This window comes from Mytilus galloprovincialis, chromosome 2 (assembly GCF_965363235.1).
Source record: "Mytilus galloprovincialis chromosome 2, xbMytGall1.hap1.1, whole genome shotgun sequence".
In the NCBI taxonomy this organism is placed as follows: Eukaryota; Metazoa; Mollusca; class Bivalvia; order Mytilida; family Mytilidae; genus Mytilus; species Mytilus galloprovincialis.
In genome coordinates, this window is record NC_134839.1 from 25,636,285 (window position 1) to 25,652,593 (window position 16,309).

At 31.1% G+C, this 16,309-nt stretch overlaps 1 protein-coding gene across 1 annotated transcript in view; it reads left to right on the top strand.

The window, feature by feature from the left end:
• Nucleotides 1–16,309, top strand: part of LOC143062183 (gamma-aminobutyric acid type B receptor subunit 1-like) — a 75,966-nt gene that overhangs the window by 43,675 nt on the left and 15,982 nt on the right. Inside the window, exons 4-10 of the mRNA XM_076233970.1 lie at nucleotides 3,976–4,077; nucleotides 5,290–5,355; nucleotides 5,712–5,909; nucleotides 9,646–9,785; nucleotides 14,644–14,749; nucleotides 15,427–15,490; nucleotides 15,953–16,030. Of these exons, the coding sequence (XP_076090085.1) occupies nucleotides 3,976–4,077; nucleotides 5,290–5,355; nucleotides 5,712–5,909; nucleotides 9,646–9,785; nucleotides 14,644–14,749; nucleotides 15,427–15,490; nucleotides 15,953–16,030 (754 nt within the window). The remainder of the gene's footprint in view (nucleotides 1–3,975; nucleotides 4,078–5,289; nucleotides 5,356–5,711; nucleotides 5,910–9,645; nucleotides 9,786–14,643; nucleotides 14,750–15,426; nucleotides 15,491–15,952; nucleotides 16,031–16,309) is intronic.

Below are 16,309 nucleotides of genomic sequence, written 5' to 3' on the forward strand. Positions count from 1 at the left end.
ACTTGGAAAAGTTCATTATACATAGAGATAATTGCAAGCAGCAAGAATGTTCAGTTAAGTAAGATCTACGAACACATCACCATCACTTTAACACAATTCTGTCATGAATCAATCTGTGTCCTTTGTTTAATATGCACATAGACCAAGGTGAGTGACACAGACTCTGTAGAGCCTCTAGTTAATTGTGTATTTGATGAAGAGTTGTCTCATTGGTACTCATACTACATAATTGTACAACTAAGATTACATGCAGAGTAATGTCAAACGGTATAAAACAGTGAAACTGTTTGTGAAGGATCTATGGTTTTGTTAAAAATCAAAAATTGCATGCAGTAATATAACTCAAACCCACTGTTGATTATACCATCAGAACGTGTATTGAAACCCTTGCCCAAGAAACAGCTGTCACTCTCGAGATTTTGCAGTGTATTCAAATAATGGGTTTGGAGATGACAATGTCAAACATTTTGCCGCAGCCCTAACCACGGGATATATGGTATTCTCTATTTCGTATAGATGTTGTATCGACAAAGAGTATGGATATAACACCATTGTACCAAAGTCATGATCACGGAGAAAAAATGTGATCTCTTTCACAGTGTACCAGCTTAGTAGTCGTAAAAAATCGTCTAACCCATTAATTTCACTGTATTTGATTAGCAGTCAGTTCAAAAGCTTTTTGTATTTACATCTTGTAGATTAGTAGCTATCCATTCCTTATTGATAACCGATTAAAGTCACTAGTTATTATAATTTATAATCACGTCGTCAGTTGTCAATTTTGACATGTAATCAATAAGTGATCACACCGTTACACTGATAAAAAAGTAATATTAAATGGTATTTTAAATGAACAAATAGAAATGTGCTTGTATGATCGACCATATGTTTATTTCTATTTCTATTTTTTTTTAATTAAAGTATACAAATGTGCTCAACAATTAGTTTCTAAATAACAGTACAATTAATCAGAGGGCAACTTATAATATGTCCCCTTTTCTTATCGAAGCAGCAGAATAACACTCTAGTTTTCCTTTTAAAGTAAACCAAATAAATTTCAATTGTTGCAATTATGAACCTTTAAAATAAAGATAGAAGGACATGACAAGAATTAAAAATCACAGTGCCAGAAACATTTATAACTTAATTAGACAAGGTAAAATGTATGTTCATGTTACTCACTTTCCCATAAAAGGATTCAAATTAACCATAGACACAACTGTGATTTTGTTTTCAGTCATACCTCAGGAAAAAATTACCTTAGCCGTATTTGGCAAAACCTTTAGGAAATTTTGGTCATCAATGCTCTTCAACTTGGTACTTTATTTGGCCTTTTTAACTTTTTTTGGATTTGAGCGTCACTGATGAGTCTTTTGAAGACGAAACGCGCGTCTGGCGGTAATACAAAATTAAATCCGTGTATCTATATGAGTATATTTATCTTACATGATATGTATTTGAAATTTGGTCATTAAACTGAACTCTCAAATTTATCGGCAACATATGTTGGTTTTATTTTTAATTCATCTGAAAAATTTACCTAACAGAAAACCAATTAATGGCAATTGTTTTCATACAAAACATTACCTAAGTTTAATCTAAATATTACAGTTAAAACTCTACAGTACTTGCATTTGACTACTTCAAGGCTTCCATCACTAACTCATGATTAACCCTATTCATGATATCATCAGTTAAATTGTTGTGATACTTTTTATTCAAAACTCATATATCTGGAACATCAATAACTATATTCAAAACAAAAATGAAGAAATTATACCTTCATTAAAGGTTCACATCAGCTCTGCAAGTGTCCATGCTTGACCATGGCATGTGTGCTTTAAAACCTTTCAATGTTTCTAAGTCCAAAACAATAATATTTTAGTTGTAGAATAGCATCATCCTTAAAACCGTGTACTTATAACTATAATTCTATTAACATTACATTTTGAATAGCGGGGAACGAACTAGTTTAATAGAGTCATGCGAGTTTTAGTAAAGTTATCAGACATTATACATGATGATTATAGAATTCAAATTGTTTTATTGAATTTTTTTTTTGAAATATCAAATATACACTGTAGGTTCGTTTATACTCTTTGTCCTTTGGTTAAATTGTCCTCATAATGGTTGTATTAGGTTTTCAAATAATTTGGACTTTTGGCATAATTGAAAAAAATATTAATTGTCGAAATATTCATCTGATGTAGAAAAGAAGGAACTGTTATTGTTCTTACTAACATTTGGTCGATACCTTCGCTGTTGGATTTAAAGATTAAAGTATACTCGTTGATTCAATTAAACAATTGTGTGGACATAAGAATAGTGTTAAACTAGCAAATCTTGTTTTGTTGTTGTTATTTGTCGAAATAATGCGATTTGGATAAAAACACGAATAATACAAAACTGTGAAATATAGCAGACGTTTGAATAATATCTTATGTTATTTAGAATTAAGTCTATGTTAAAAAAAATCATTTAAACTGTATTTGACTTCTTCATCCTTTTTACTTTTATTATTTTTTACGAATAAATAAATTAACAGTTACTCAGCTTTTATACATTTTGAAACTATTAAGAATCTAAGGTTTTAACTCCCTCAGACAAAGTTGACTTTAGATGAGTTGGTTATCAATTTTAGGTATTTTTGTCATATAGCTCTTCGACGGTTTCGCTACTTATACATCCTCGGATTTCAAATGTCTGGCTTTGAGCGTTCCTGGTGAAGGTAAATCCAGAAAAGCGCTTCGGACGCATTAATTATACGTGTTGTTTTCACTTTTTTTTAAGAATAGTGCTGTAAAATTGGATTTCATGTTTGAACTCATTATTCCCATAAATACTGTTAAGATAAAATACAGATACACTAATGCAGCAATATAAAATTATCTTAATGCTATTAATTTCACCATTGTCATTCACTGCAATCTTTAAAATTGACGCACGAGTGACGTGATCGAGAAATGGTATTTGTATTATTAGTTTCCTCCACTAAAACATTGTAAGTTAGAAATAAAATTTAGATAGAAAGTGCATCTACATATTATATTATTTTTGTAAGGAAAGTTCAATTGTACTACATTGTATTTTGAGAGTGTCCTAATGGTGAGGGTGATGTCCGAGGTCTAAATAGTCATTACTATTCAGAATGTTTGCAATACAGAGAGGTTGTTTTTACTCTTGTCGGATTACAGTACCCATTTTACAATCCATTTATGGATAAGACCTCGCATCACATTGTAAATAAATGCATTGGTAAATGATTAGACTGTCAGCACTTTAATAGATGCTTTTGCATTTAAGCTATCATTTCTATTTTGATTACATTCAGTACTACAAAGTGAACTTATATAAATATACATTCAATTAAGAAATGTGTAAGTAATATAGTTCAAAAGCAGCAAGTTTCATTATTAAGTGTACATAAGTGAAATTGATACAAAAAGATAGGCGGATGATATCAAGGAGATATTCAAACTTACACAGGTATAAGACCAACTGAGAGCGCTATGGTAAGAGAGAATGAAAGACAATAACACTTTTTGGTTGCTGAATATTAAGCTACGAAATTATGTTTTTTGTTTTGAACAAATTGATTAATTGACACGAAACACGCAGGATTGATCTGTTGTTTTTTTTCTAATTCTGTAGTCACTAATGGAATACTGATATCTGTTGGGTCACTTTTCTGGCAGTTGTAATCAATTGTCCATTTCAACGTTTGTTGGCGTTTGTTTTGTTGCAGTTCTGTTGATGATGTTTTTCTCTTATAATTGATGTGTTTCCGTCGGTTAGTTTGTAAACAGAATTTGTTTTCTCTCAATCGATTTAAGAATTTTGAACAGAGGTATACTACTCTCGTCTTTATTTGTGAAATTGTAATATAAAGAACAAAATTATATGAAATACAGAAAATATTTAAAAAAAAATATTCACAACTTGGTCATTATATGGTTAAATGCTTTGATATTTCAGACAGTAGAAGATTTAGAGGAAAGGGTTAAGAAAGCTGGTATAGAGGTCTCTGTTAGACAAAACTTCCTTACTGATCCAACTAATGCCGTACGTAATTTAAAAGTAAGTAGTCTATGAACATGTACTAGACTTATATTTGCGCAAAAATGCATTTTTTTGTCATTGCATTACCTCTCATTCTTACGGAATAAAAAATATATGTCAAGGTGTGTATGACTAGAATGACAAATGTCTAGGGAAATAGATCATAATTTTAAGTGTTCATGGATAAACTCATCATATATACCAGGATTAAGTTTTATATTTACGTCAGACGCGCGTTTCGTCTACAAAAGACTCACCAGTGACGTTCGCTTCCAAAAAAAGATAAAAAGGGCAAATAAAGTACGAAAGTGAAGAGCATTGGGGACCAAAATTCCTAAAAGTTTTGCCAAAAACAGCTGAGGTAATCAAAGTATATATTTTTTTTCCCAGAATAAATGTATCTTTGACATTCTTGTTTCGAAGATAGACAATATATCTTTTTTCAAAATAATTATCTTTCGCGTTCTTTATTTCATTACCTTATTTGTGAAACATATTGATTTCAAGAAAAAAAAGTGTACTTAACCATTAAACAACTCGAATCGTAACATTGTTTTAAATGCTATCATGAAAGGGAGAAAAATAGTTAGACATGACGGTGAATTGAAAAACATATTTGTATGAATTGGAATTGAAGGGGGAATCAACAGGGCAATCAAGACAATTAGTCGATGAAAAAGAGACAACATTATGACCATAATACAGAAAAACACGTTTTTCCGATTGATTCAAAAAATTCTTGTCAGGGCATTTAACAGCTGACCTTAGGTTAAGGGTTTGCCCATTGTTGAAGGTTGTTAGATGAACTACAGCTGCTTACATACACATCAATTGATCTCTGTTTGATAATTGAGTCATTTGTAAATCAACTCTATCAGAAAACTAAAGCGTAAGCAACAGGACATTTAGTGATTATGGCACAAACCATCTGAAAGAGTAACACAAATTACAACATTTGAAACGTTTATTTAATATTATTTTGATATATATTATTTAGTTCATGTTTCAATGCAAATAGTGTATACATAATTAAACATATTTCCAATAATTAAAGCAAACTTAAAACTGAGAAAGGAAATGGGGAATGTGTCAAAGCGACAACAACCCGACCATAGAGCAGACAACAGCCGATGGCCACCAATGGGTCTTCAATGTAGCGAGAAACTCCCGCACCCTTAGGCGTCCTTCAGCTGGCCCCTTAAAAAATATGTATTGATTACTTTGTTTTAGCGTCAAGATGCAAGAATTATTATTGGAGTATTCTACGAAAATATGGCAAGAAAGGTGTTTTGTCAGGTATGGTAGTCTAAAAGTACACTAGAGAATTGTTTTCGATGCTTTTAAAAATATTATCTTTTTGTTACATTAAAAATTATTGAAATGTACGCGTTTGTTTGTATTATGTATTCGTCATTTCATCTCATCAACTTTTCCCCTTTAAAATCATTAACGTATACTAAAGAATATCTAATAGTTGTAATATTAAAAAAGTAATAAAGTAGTAATTTTAAACGAAAAAAAAACGATACAGCACGCATAAACTATTCTTTGAATAATAAATTATTTTGATAGCTTTTAAGCAACTTTTTTTAATTAAGTTTGTGTTAATACATAGCGTTAAATCATCAGAACTCTTTATGGGTTTGTTTCAGGCATACAAAGAAAAATTGTATGGTAAAAAATATGTTTGGATAATAATTGGTTGGTACCCAGACAACTGGTACAAGAAGAAGGATCCTAAATGGCCCGTAAATTGTACTGCTGACCAAATCAAAGAGGCTCTCGAGGGTCATATAACAACAGAGGCTGTTGTTTTACACCAGGAAAACACTGTGACACAATCTGGAATGGTAAGCATAATTACATAACTCATAGTAAGTACAATTGTTAATATTTGTGTCATTAGATCTCTTGTGAAGAGTTGTCTCATTGGCAGTCATACCACATCTTCTCTTTTATATTTTCAACACTCCGCTAGGTAACCTTTGACGAGTCTAATGTCCAGTAAAGTATTTTTAGTTTTTCCTATTATCAATTTTATGTATGGTAATAAATCAGCGTCTTGGGGGGAAGGTAACTACTGGAATGACATGATTATATAAGACAACCACAATTACGCAATAGTACAAATGTTACATCTTAACTGACACGAATCAGTCTTGATGGATGTTTCAAAACAGGCCGACATAACCTAAGGAAGTTCCATTGGGACACATCACTATAAAAAAAATGTTATGTCTGATTAGGAAAACGCGATTAATCATTGTGGAAAGTTAGTAGATTACGGATTACGTCAATATTACTCTAGATGGGTATGAACTAACAACTGGGTGCATAGAGTAGATAGACTTGGTGATGAAGAAAAAGGGTATATTATACGTTTTTTGCTTTACGATGTCAACATTGAATTTTAACTTCTTTAATAGATTTGTCTAATGCTGATGTAAAATGACGATTCCATAAAAACCAATTTTTGACCTAATTACAAATGGCAGAAAATTAAAACTAAACACTGCCATTAAATAGGAAAACGAAGTAATGACGAGTTCAGATAAAGACACCAATCCAATCAAATGTTTTTAATAGACAGTTTTACTCAAGAAATTGACATTTAATCAGTTTACTAAAGACACCGTTATCTAGGCAGTTTACTAAAGAAGCCGTTGTCTTTGCAGTTTTCTAAAGAAATCGTTATCTATGCAGTTTACTAAAGAAACTATTGTGGACTTTCCCCTTTCTGAATTTACCTTTAACATCGGTATTTTTAACTAGTTTTGTTAATACTTTTTCCTTACACGATCTGAAATAGCGGTAATGGTTAATGAAGCTGTATAATCACCCTAAATATATTTTGTTATATTCTATTCTACTTTTAATCATAAGTCTAGAAGAAGGACTAAAAAATGTAAATATTTCATTGAAATATATTTTTTTTTTAATGCAAATCTTTGTTGAAAGTTTTCAAATCTTACAAAATCGCTATTATAAAACTTTGATTTATCCAGTCAAAAATCAACTTCATTCTTTTGTCCATTGGTTCTTTTTCTTCAAAACTGCTTTGTTTTTTTAACGCGATTAAGATAAGAAAATAATGTTGACCGCTGTACCTCTATTTTGAACATTAGTATCTGTTATGTCTGGTTTGCTCACACATCGTTGTCAATATAGTGGAATTTTATACGACAATCATACAAGTGAGAGGTTTAGCTCGCTATAAAACCAGGGTTAATCTACCGTTTTCTACATCTAAAAAAATGCCTGTACAAATCAGGAATATGACATTTGTTATCAATTCGTTTGCTGCGTTTGAGCTTTTGCCATTTGATTAGGGACGTCCCGTTCTGTTTTAAAATTTTCCAGGATTTCAATATTTTTGTTATTTTACTTTTTTAGAGTATGAATTTCATTTCAAAGTTTGAATGGCAGTTCTTGATAGGTGCTTGTGATTTTTTGGGGCTTATGCAAATTTATGTTAGTAAGATATTATTTTGCGGTTTTATGATAATGAATTGATAGGTATTCAAATAACAGTTCAGTTTTTGATTGCATATTTAGTTTGCTCCTTCATAGCTTCCACGCCCATTACGAAAACCATAATTTCACAGAAATTACTTATTTTATTGTACATTGTTTTAAATTTGATTAACGTGACAACCGATATACACTAATGTATATATCAACTAAATAAGGATGACAACCGTAAAGTTATAAAGTGATTATATTCACCATCCAATAAACTTTGCCGTAAATACGAAGTGCGCATATTAGAGACATTTCATTGATTATAGGTGTATTTGCAATAATTCTTAATAATGCTTTTCCAGTGTTTCAAACATCAACAAATTAAAGTTAATCGATAATTGATAAAAACAGGCTTTGGAAAGTTGAGGGGACAAAATTGTCATGACGTTGATATTCAGCTACCTATCCAATGTTAAACTTTAATTCAGAGTCTATGCTATTAGCACTACTGTAACACACGTCATTATCCCTATTATAACATCGGCTTACAACTTTTAACATCTGGACTATTTAAAATTGAGAAATAAATTCTCAGTGACCAAATAATTCAATAATAACTATATGCCACCATACAATTCTTAGAATTAATATAATGAATTTCTCACGTCTTTAAGTAATCGTTAAGTCCATGTGATATGTTTATCGTCAGGATATGTTTAGTTACTATAAGCGGAATTGCATTTTGAAAACCGAATACATTCTGCTTCAAAATAGTGGCTTATTCTTAGCTCTATAAAATACGTTAAAGTGCCGTCAATCGATTCAAGGTTGTGATGAAATCGTCTACAAATTTGACATTCGAGTAATGGTTAAGAACCATTGATCACTGTAATACCACTTTTCGTTTTATAAAATATCAATTGAGATTTTATGAAGATTTATATTAGGCATACGTTTGGCACTGCTTTTTTAAAGCGAATCATTGATGTTTAACCACGTTTCTGTAAAACTATTCCTTATACTATATTTTTCTGACAGATCAGATAAAGATCTGGATCGATATAAGTGTTTTTTCTCAGATGTAATACCACTTAGGTCAACCACAAGCTTCATTAGGTCTATGGACAATTTCCGATCTACTGTAATTTTATTGAATAAGGCCTTTTCATATATATGCGATAACCACATTTCTACTTCTGTAACAGTAAAATCTTTAACTCCTAAAACCTGTTATTAAAATGAGGTTTTAAACAGATGGTGGCTTTTAAACAAAGTTTATCAGTATTATCGTTACGAGTAACTTATTTTAAAATGATTGTCGGTAACTAAAAACATAAATTTATTCACGCAAACCATAGTTTCCATGGACGACGAAGACAGACTAGAAACCATACATTTAGAAATATTATGAACATATAGCAAAACTAAAAAAAATTAGTTTTGATTTTTTTTCTCGAGTTTTTCAAAATTCGTATGTTTAAGATTAATTCAAACGGCATACCTACTATGTAAAGTTTAAGATAACGATTATCTGTTAATTTAGAACGATTTAGTCATATTTCAATAATAGATTAGATTATAGATGTTTTAAGTTTTCTGAAGTAGAAGCTGTGTTCACATGGGAGATTATATACCTTGTTGAATGTTGGAGGTTATTTGGACAAGGCCAATTGATAGTGCATTTTTCGCATTTAAGCAATTTCTGCGAAAAAGTAAGACAATGATCAGGTGATATGAAGGCGGGACAAATATTGACTGTGTACAGATCAATCTGTATTTCATTCAAAAAAGGATTTCATATGAACTGTAAAAGTAACAACCTTCCCTCACTATTTTGTCCGAAACAAATTCACGATTGAGTGTTGTTATATTGTTCCTTGTTTACCAACGTATATATAAGAGTGTGTTGTATGAGTGTCAATGAGACAACTCTCTATCCAAGTCACAATTTATAACAGTAAACCATTATACATGAAAGAACGGTCTTCAACACGGAGCCTTGGCAAACATTGAACAGCAAGCTATATAGTGCCCTAAAAATTACGAATGTAAAACCATTCAAACTTTACATGTACCCTCAATAATTCTTTTTAAATTCTATAATGCGGTTCAATATTTTTTCAGACCTCACAAAGATTCAAGGAAAGATTAGATGACAAACTGAATGTTACAGATACAAGTCAGATCGTTGGGTACCCAGAGGCACCATTGGCTTATGATGCAGTCTGGGCTTTAGCATTAGCTCTGAATAAAACTTCTATGCAGTAAGTGTGTACATACTCAGTGGTGTATTTAGCAGTAAGTGTGTAAATACTCAGTGGCTTATTCAGATGGCATCAAATGTTTACTTTCGGTTCATATCAGATTAAAATCGATATTATGTCTTCTTCTCAAGGTATTACTTGTAAGCTTTTATGTCATAATCAAATTAGATCCAAAAAAACTATTTCTAACAAATGGGTTATTCAAATTCTAAAATCATAGTGAAATAATAGGAAGTCACGGAGTTTCAATTGTTTCGCGGCATCCTTGTTAAATAAATTATCTTTGTTATTCAAACTGTTTTAAAAATTTGTCACTTAAAAACAAAGGTTATGGAATAACATAAAACAAAAACATTTCACCGAGTTTCAAATAGTTTGAGGCATCCAAAGAACTATTTGGCACCAAAACCTGTTTATATTGAGCAAATAGTAGATGAAATTACTATCCATCGAATGATTTTTTAATCTAATGACTTGTATTATATAATCAGTATTCTGAGACACAAGACTCATTTGTATCATGTCATTATCTGTATGTTAATAATTTGTTATAACGAGAAGATTACAATAATTTGTATTTTGATATTTTCTTTTCTTTCAAATCTGAACATTGGTTTTCCCGTTTTTGGCAGAAATGGAAATTTTGTTTCCAATATAAATGTTTTTGCATCGGTTGATCTGAAATAAATTTCTTCTTAATCTTTCTTGTTTGTTTACCCAGCATGCAATTTTTCACAGCTTCCCAAACTATATTTGATTTGACAATGCACTTTGGTAGCTCTGCAGCACCAGTGGTTAATTAGATCTGTGTTATTATTTAGTAGCAATCTATTTATTGCTGGCTTTGTGTCATGTGAAGAGGATACATCATTGTTGCTGTGAAGCCATCACTGTATAGTAGGACAGATCGTAATTGTTAGTAAGAAACCATTGTGAGTGGCCATTAGTTCATTCAAGTAAAGAGGATTATATCAATTATCAACTACATCAGTGCGTATTAATTCAGATCAAAATCTTTGAAATCAGCATGAAGCAAAAACAGAGGTTAACGATTTTACAACTTTTACAACAATTGTATTTGCACGTGATTTAAAAATCTTACTCAAACGATATCTTGTTAAAAAAAAACAATTTGACCTTTTGTGTCAGTGTAAAGATTATCAGTGGTTGTCGTGGGTTGTCTATTTTTTATGTTTATCGTTTTGTCATAAATCCGGCCTTTTTCTCTCTTTTGAAATACTTCACATATGTCATGTCGGAGTCTTTTGCGTCGGGCTATGCGGTGGATTTTAACTTGTTGATGAAGGCCGTACGGTTACCAATACATTGCATACATTGACTTCATTTGGACTTTGGCTTTTTTTTTTGTCTCGTGAGCAGTCACACTTCATGTCTCTTTTATATAACTTATCTAAAGTTACCTTTTAACGTTTACAAATCGTCAATAAAAAAAAGTGGGATTACTTAGGCAATTGTTGAAATTAAAATAACAAAAATAACGAACTCCAAAGATAATTAAAAAATAGAAATTCCTCATCAAACGGCAAAATGATAAGCTCAAACACAACAAAAGAATAGACAACACCTGTTATATTCCTGGTTTGTTACATGTATTTTCTTATACAACAAAATTGTGGATTTAACTTTGATTTATAGTTTGCCAAACCCCAGTAATTGAGGTTATGATTTATCATTGGTTTTGACTAGACATTTGAATGACTCGTCGGTAGTTATGACTCACTAACCATGGATTATGACTCGTCGTTAGTTATGACTCACTAAACATGGATTATGACTCGTCCCTGAATCATCATTTTGTATGACTCACCATTAGTCATGGCTTGTCTTTTGTTGTGGCTATGATCGGTTTTGACTCGCAATCGTTGTACTTTTTTAACAGGAAGTTCTATCCCTTCCGGGTCTTCCTAAATCACTGAAGGATGTTGTTCAATATTTAGAATGATGTGTTGTGATGTGTTGGCTATTGTTAATGTGTTCGTGGGTTATGGATTCGAGCGTCACTGATGAGTCTTTTGTAGACGAAACGCGCGTCTGGCGTATGTAAAAAAATTAGTCCTGGTATCTATGATGAGTTTAATTATCACTTATCATCTTATGGTCTTTGATTGACACCTTTGTATCTTCTCCTTTTTTGACAATTTGTATGTATCAACCGTTTTTGAATGTTACATTAGTAAATCTAAGCACGTTAAGAGTTTTATATGTTTACACTGTCTCTTATTTACTCTATGAAATCGAATTAAAGACAACGTTCGTAGTGTTAAAAATCAATCTCAAGCTAATTGTATAACTCCTCTGTTAGATCATGAAATGTGAAACTCAATTTTAAAGGTTATTAGAATTTAATTGATATTTTGAAAGACATGTGTCAACCTCAATAAACAGCATTAATACGCTCTTTGTTGTGTTGAAGCTATGACATGTACAGAGCGAAATAACAGTAACAAAAAAATGATGAAGATTACTCAGAAGCGTTCGGATGTTTCGCAATTGATCAATAACTTGCTGTCTCTTCATAGAAACAGTATTGCTGTATATCTTTTTAACTGGTCATACACTGTTCAAAAAATGAAAATATTTTAGTGGATCCGAAACAAACCTGACTGATATCGACTTTGTTCGATATATTAATTTACCATGCAGGATATGTTGGTTAGTAAACCATATATACAATGCCCTCATTTGAGTTCAGTCATGGGTTTAAAACCGACAGCAAATTAATAATCCGGATTCTATGTAACATACTTTAAAGATTCTTCTGCTATTTAACGTATACATGTATTTATAGATTAATTAGCTCCAAATATGGCTTGACAATATACAATTTATCCGAGATTGTAAACTTATGGATATAAGAAGATGTCGTATGAGTGTCAATGTGACAACTCTCCATCCAAGTCACAAATTATAAAAGTAAACCATTATAGGTCAAAATACGGTATTCAACACGGAGCCTTGGCTCACACCAACAGCAAGCTGTTTTGCAACGAATGTTCACCGCCACCAATAGGAATAAATGTGAATTTGAAAAATATTAATCGGAATTAAGAATTGTTTCAAGTTTAAAATCTGTTAAGATTGTCTTTCCAATAACATTTTAGATAAATATGAGGCATTTGCAAATTGTTTTCGAATTATATACATGTATTTGATTTTATTGAATAAATTTATAATTTATTACTTATACAGAATTATGTTCTGACAACTTCAAGGCTTTTTTAAATGACCATAGTCATGAAAAGTGCGAAAGGAATTCATAAGAAATGTATGCATGGATCTTTATTGATTGAGTGATCTTCAGAAAAAAATAAACAAAATGATTTATAGAAAAAAGACATTAAGATATTTTATTTCAGTCATTTAAAATTATTGAAAAGAATCTCGCATCATCTCTCAACATAATGTTATGTAACGCTGTAATGATGATTTCCTCTCACACTTTTTGTAACAGTTATCCTATTTGTCTAAAAAAAGAGAAAATCATAGATATAATTATGCCAATCATTGTGTGGGGAGGGGTTGGTGGGGATAAATTCCACTTTATGCTAGTTAAAGTAAAAAAGAAATGAGTTGCCAAAAAACAACAGATGTAGTGATTTGAATTTCGACTGTTTAGCCAGACCTCAATACACCAAAGTCATTAAGATTATAATACAATGATGACTGCTGTATGTTTTGTTCACATATTGTTGTCAATGTAATTGAATTTTAAGCGACTGTCATATAAGTAAGGGATTTAATTAACTATTTTGCAACAAGCCAGTTCTATAACAAATATTTTCCATTCGTTTGATGTGTAAAAGGTAAAATCACAAAAATACTGAGCTCCGAGGACATTCAAGACGGAAAGTCCCTAATCAATTGGTACCCAAAAGCTCAAACATATCAAACGAATGGATAACAACTGTCATATTCCTGACTTGTTACAGGCATTTCCTTAATATGTAGAAAATGGTTGATTAAACATGGTTTGATAGCAAGCTAAACCTCTCACGTGTTAGACTGTGGTATACAATTCAATTAAATTGATAATCATCTGTTTCAGCTTAGATTTTGTCAATTAATAATGGACTTTCAATTTTGAATTTTCCTTTTAGTTCAGTGGTTCTGTTATTTTACGTTTTTCAACAAAAATGTAAGCCATGGAAAAGGTTTCGCTAGTTATAAAACCATTTTATTTTTCACTCATTTTCCACATAAGGAAATGAAAAGCAACAAGGACCAAAAATCTACCATTTACATAATAAGACAACTGTAGTATACCGGGGTTTAAAGGTCATAAGAGAAGACGAATCTGGGTTGAAAACTAAAACCGAGGAAACTCACCAACTATAAGAGGAAAACTAACAAACAGAAGTAACACTGATATGAAAAAAAACAAAAGCACACGCTTACATACATAGAACGAACTATTTTATAATAACTACAATATTTCAAACTTGGGATAGGACATTTTACGACAAAAATGGTGGGTTGAATTTGGTTTAATGGCTAGCCATTAAAATGTATATTGTAACAGTGTTTCTGTTTTACCAGTTTTGTTGAGCTAGTCGGACACATATGTCGAGGTCCCTTTATCTCACAGCACGATGATGTCGAATAACTCAAAATTAAAATCAAATTGTAATAGAGATACAAATTTAATTTCAAAACCCATGAGTTTCTTTCAAATCTACTAAATGACAAAATAACCAGAAAACATAGAGACTAGAGACCAAGAACATCTCCTTTTAGTCGTATGTTTTTAATGATTATCATCACTGTGTTGACATCAATTGGTGAATGCACATTTTATCGAAATTCAAAAGTGAGAATAATGGAGGAAGTGTATTTTCAGGTTGGCGGAACAAAAGAAATCGTTGGAACATTTCGACTATTACAGTGATGATGTAACGAGAGAAATTTACTCAGCAATGAATAATACAAGATTTCTTGGAGTTTCGGTGTGTACTCTATTGGCTTTTATTCTTAATAATTAATTTGTATTATCAAATAGGATTTCAAAATGAACAAAACTGTGTAATAAATGGCATACATAAAAATATCATTTTCTGACAGTTAAAATGAGTGGTCGTTGACTACTTAAGTTTGGGGCTGTAGTTTTTTTGTTGTTTCTATGGAATAACCAAACAGTATAAAATGAGGCGGCAATTGATTGTTATGCTAGACCTTTTGGTGGAATTTTCTAATTAAAAGTTTTTGAATGAAATAAATTTGCAAAATTTCCGACTTCAACAATTCAAAACTTTAATTTTGGCAACATGAACTGCATCAACCATGTACTTTAAACTTTATTTAGTCCTATACAAACTCTTTATATTAGTTACTCTGTGATTTATGGTACTGTATCGGAAACATACAAGCAAACATAATATAACAACAATTAATCAAGGTTAGCAGTCATCAGACAGAGTCATTAATTTTCAATTACATCTTGATAGTCTTCAGTAGCACAATGGTTAATGTTTTGGATGCCCTTTTCTTAATTTTGTTCACCGAAACAAATTGTTTTCATTGCGTTTTTGGCTAACGTAATATTTCTTTCACTGTGTCTAGACGTTAGAAATAGACCATTATTCCAATGTGGTTATTAGATGTGTTGTTAATTTTATATTATCAGGGAAATGTTGCTTTCTCCTCGGAAGGTGACAGAATTGCATGGACACAGATTGAACAGATGATAAGTAAGATATTTAATAACGGTTAAATTCCTTAAACATATCAAGTATATATAAAATGTGATCGCAGAAAGCATCTACTCTAGACAATAGTGTTTATAAAGCAGGACTTAGTCCATTTATAGAAGTGAAGATTGCATTAACATTTTACTTATTCTGTTTAATAACTAGTTTTACTTTTAATGAGGAGTATCATGTAGACGATATCGTACGGCGTATCAAATTATGAACTAAATATCTTGATGAGTTTTAAAAGTCTTTCAAAATTCATAAAAGTGTCTTATAAAGTCTTTTCTTTGTAGATCATAAAGCTTTTTTTTTCGATACACACGTAATAATGAATGTCATGTTTATATTCAATTATCTTTTACAGTTTAGATGAATTTCATATGTTCAATATGCATATTGAGCCTTGAACAATGCATTATTACAATATATTAGAGTAAACAAGTTCATGTTCTGTTTCAGATGGAACATATCGCAAATTAGGTTATTATGATTATAACACAGATAATTTTACATGGTTTGATGCTGAAAAATGGAAAGGTATGTATATACTAACACTGTTTATTGGAAGTTTACGCACAATTTCAATGAATGTCAGATTTAAAATGTCTTTAAATATCTTATCTTTATAGAATTAAATATTAAAAGTATGTCGGGCACGGACATCAACAAGAAAACTACAGTGATAAAACAACAAAATATGTGACAGCAGGAATCAAACAGATGTGTAATTGGATTAAATTACATTCCAAGAAAAAAAAGACGATGAATACCATTGATCGAAATCTTTTTGAACACTACTGTTGATCTTGTTTTTTT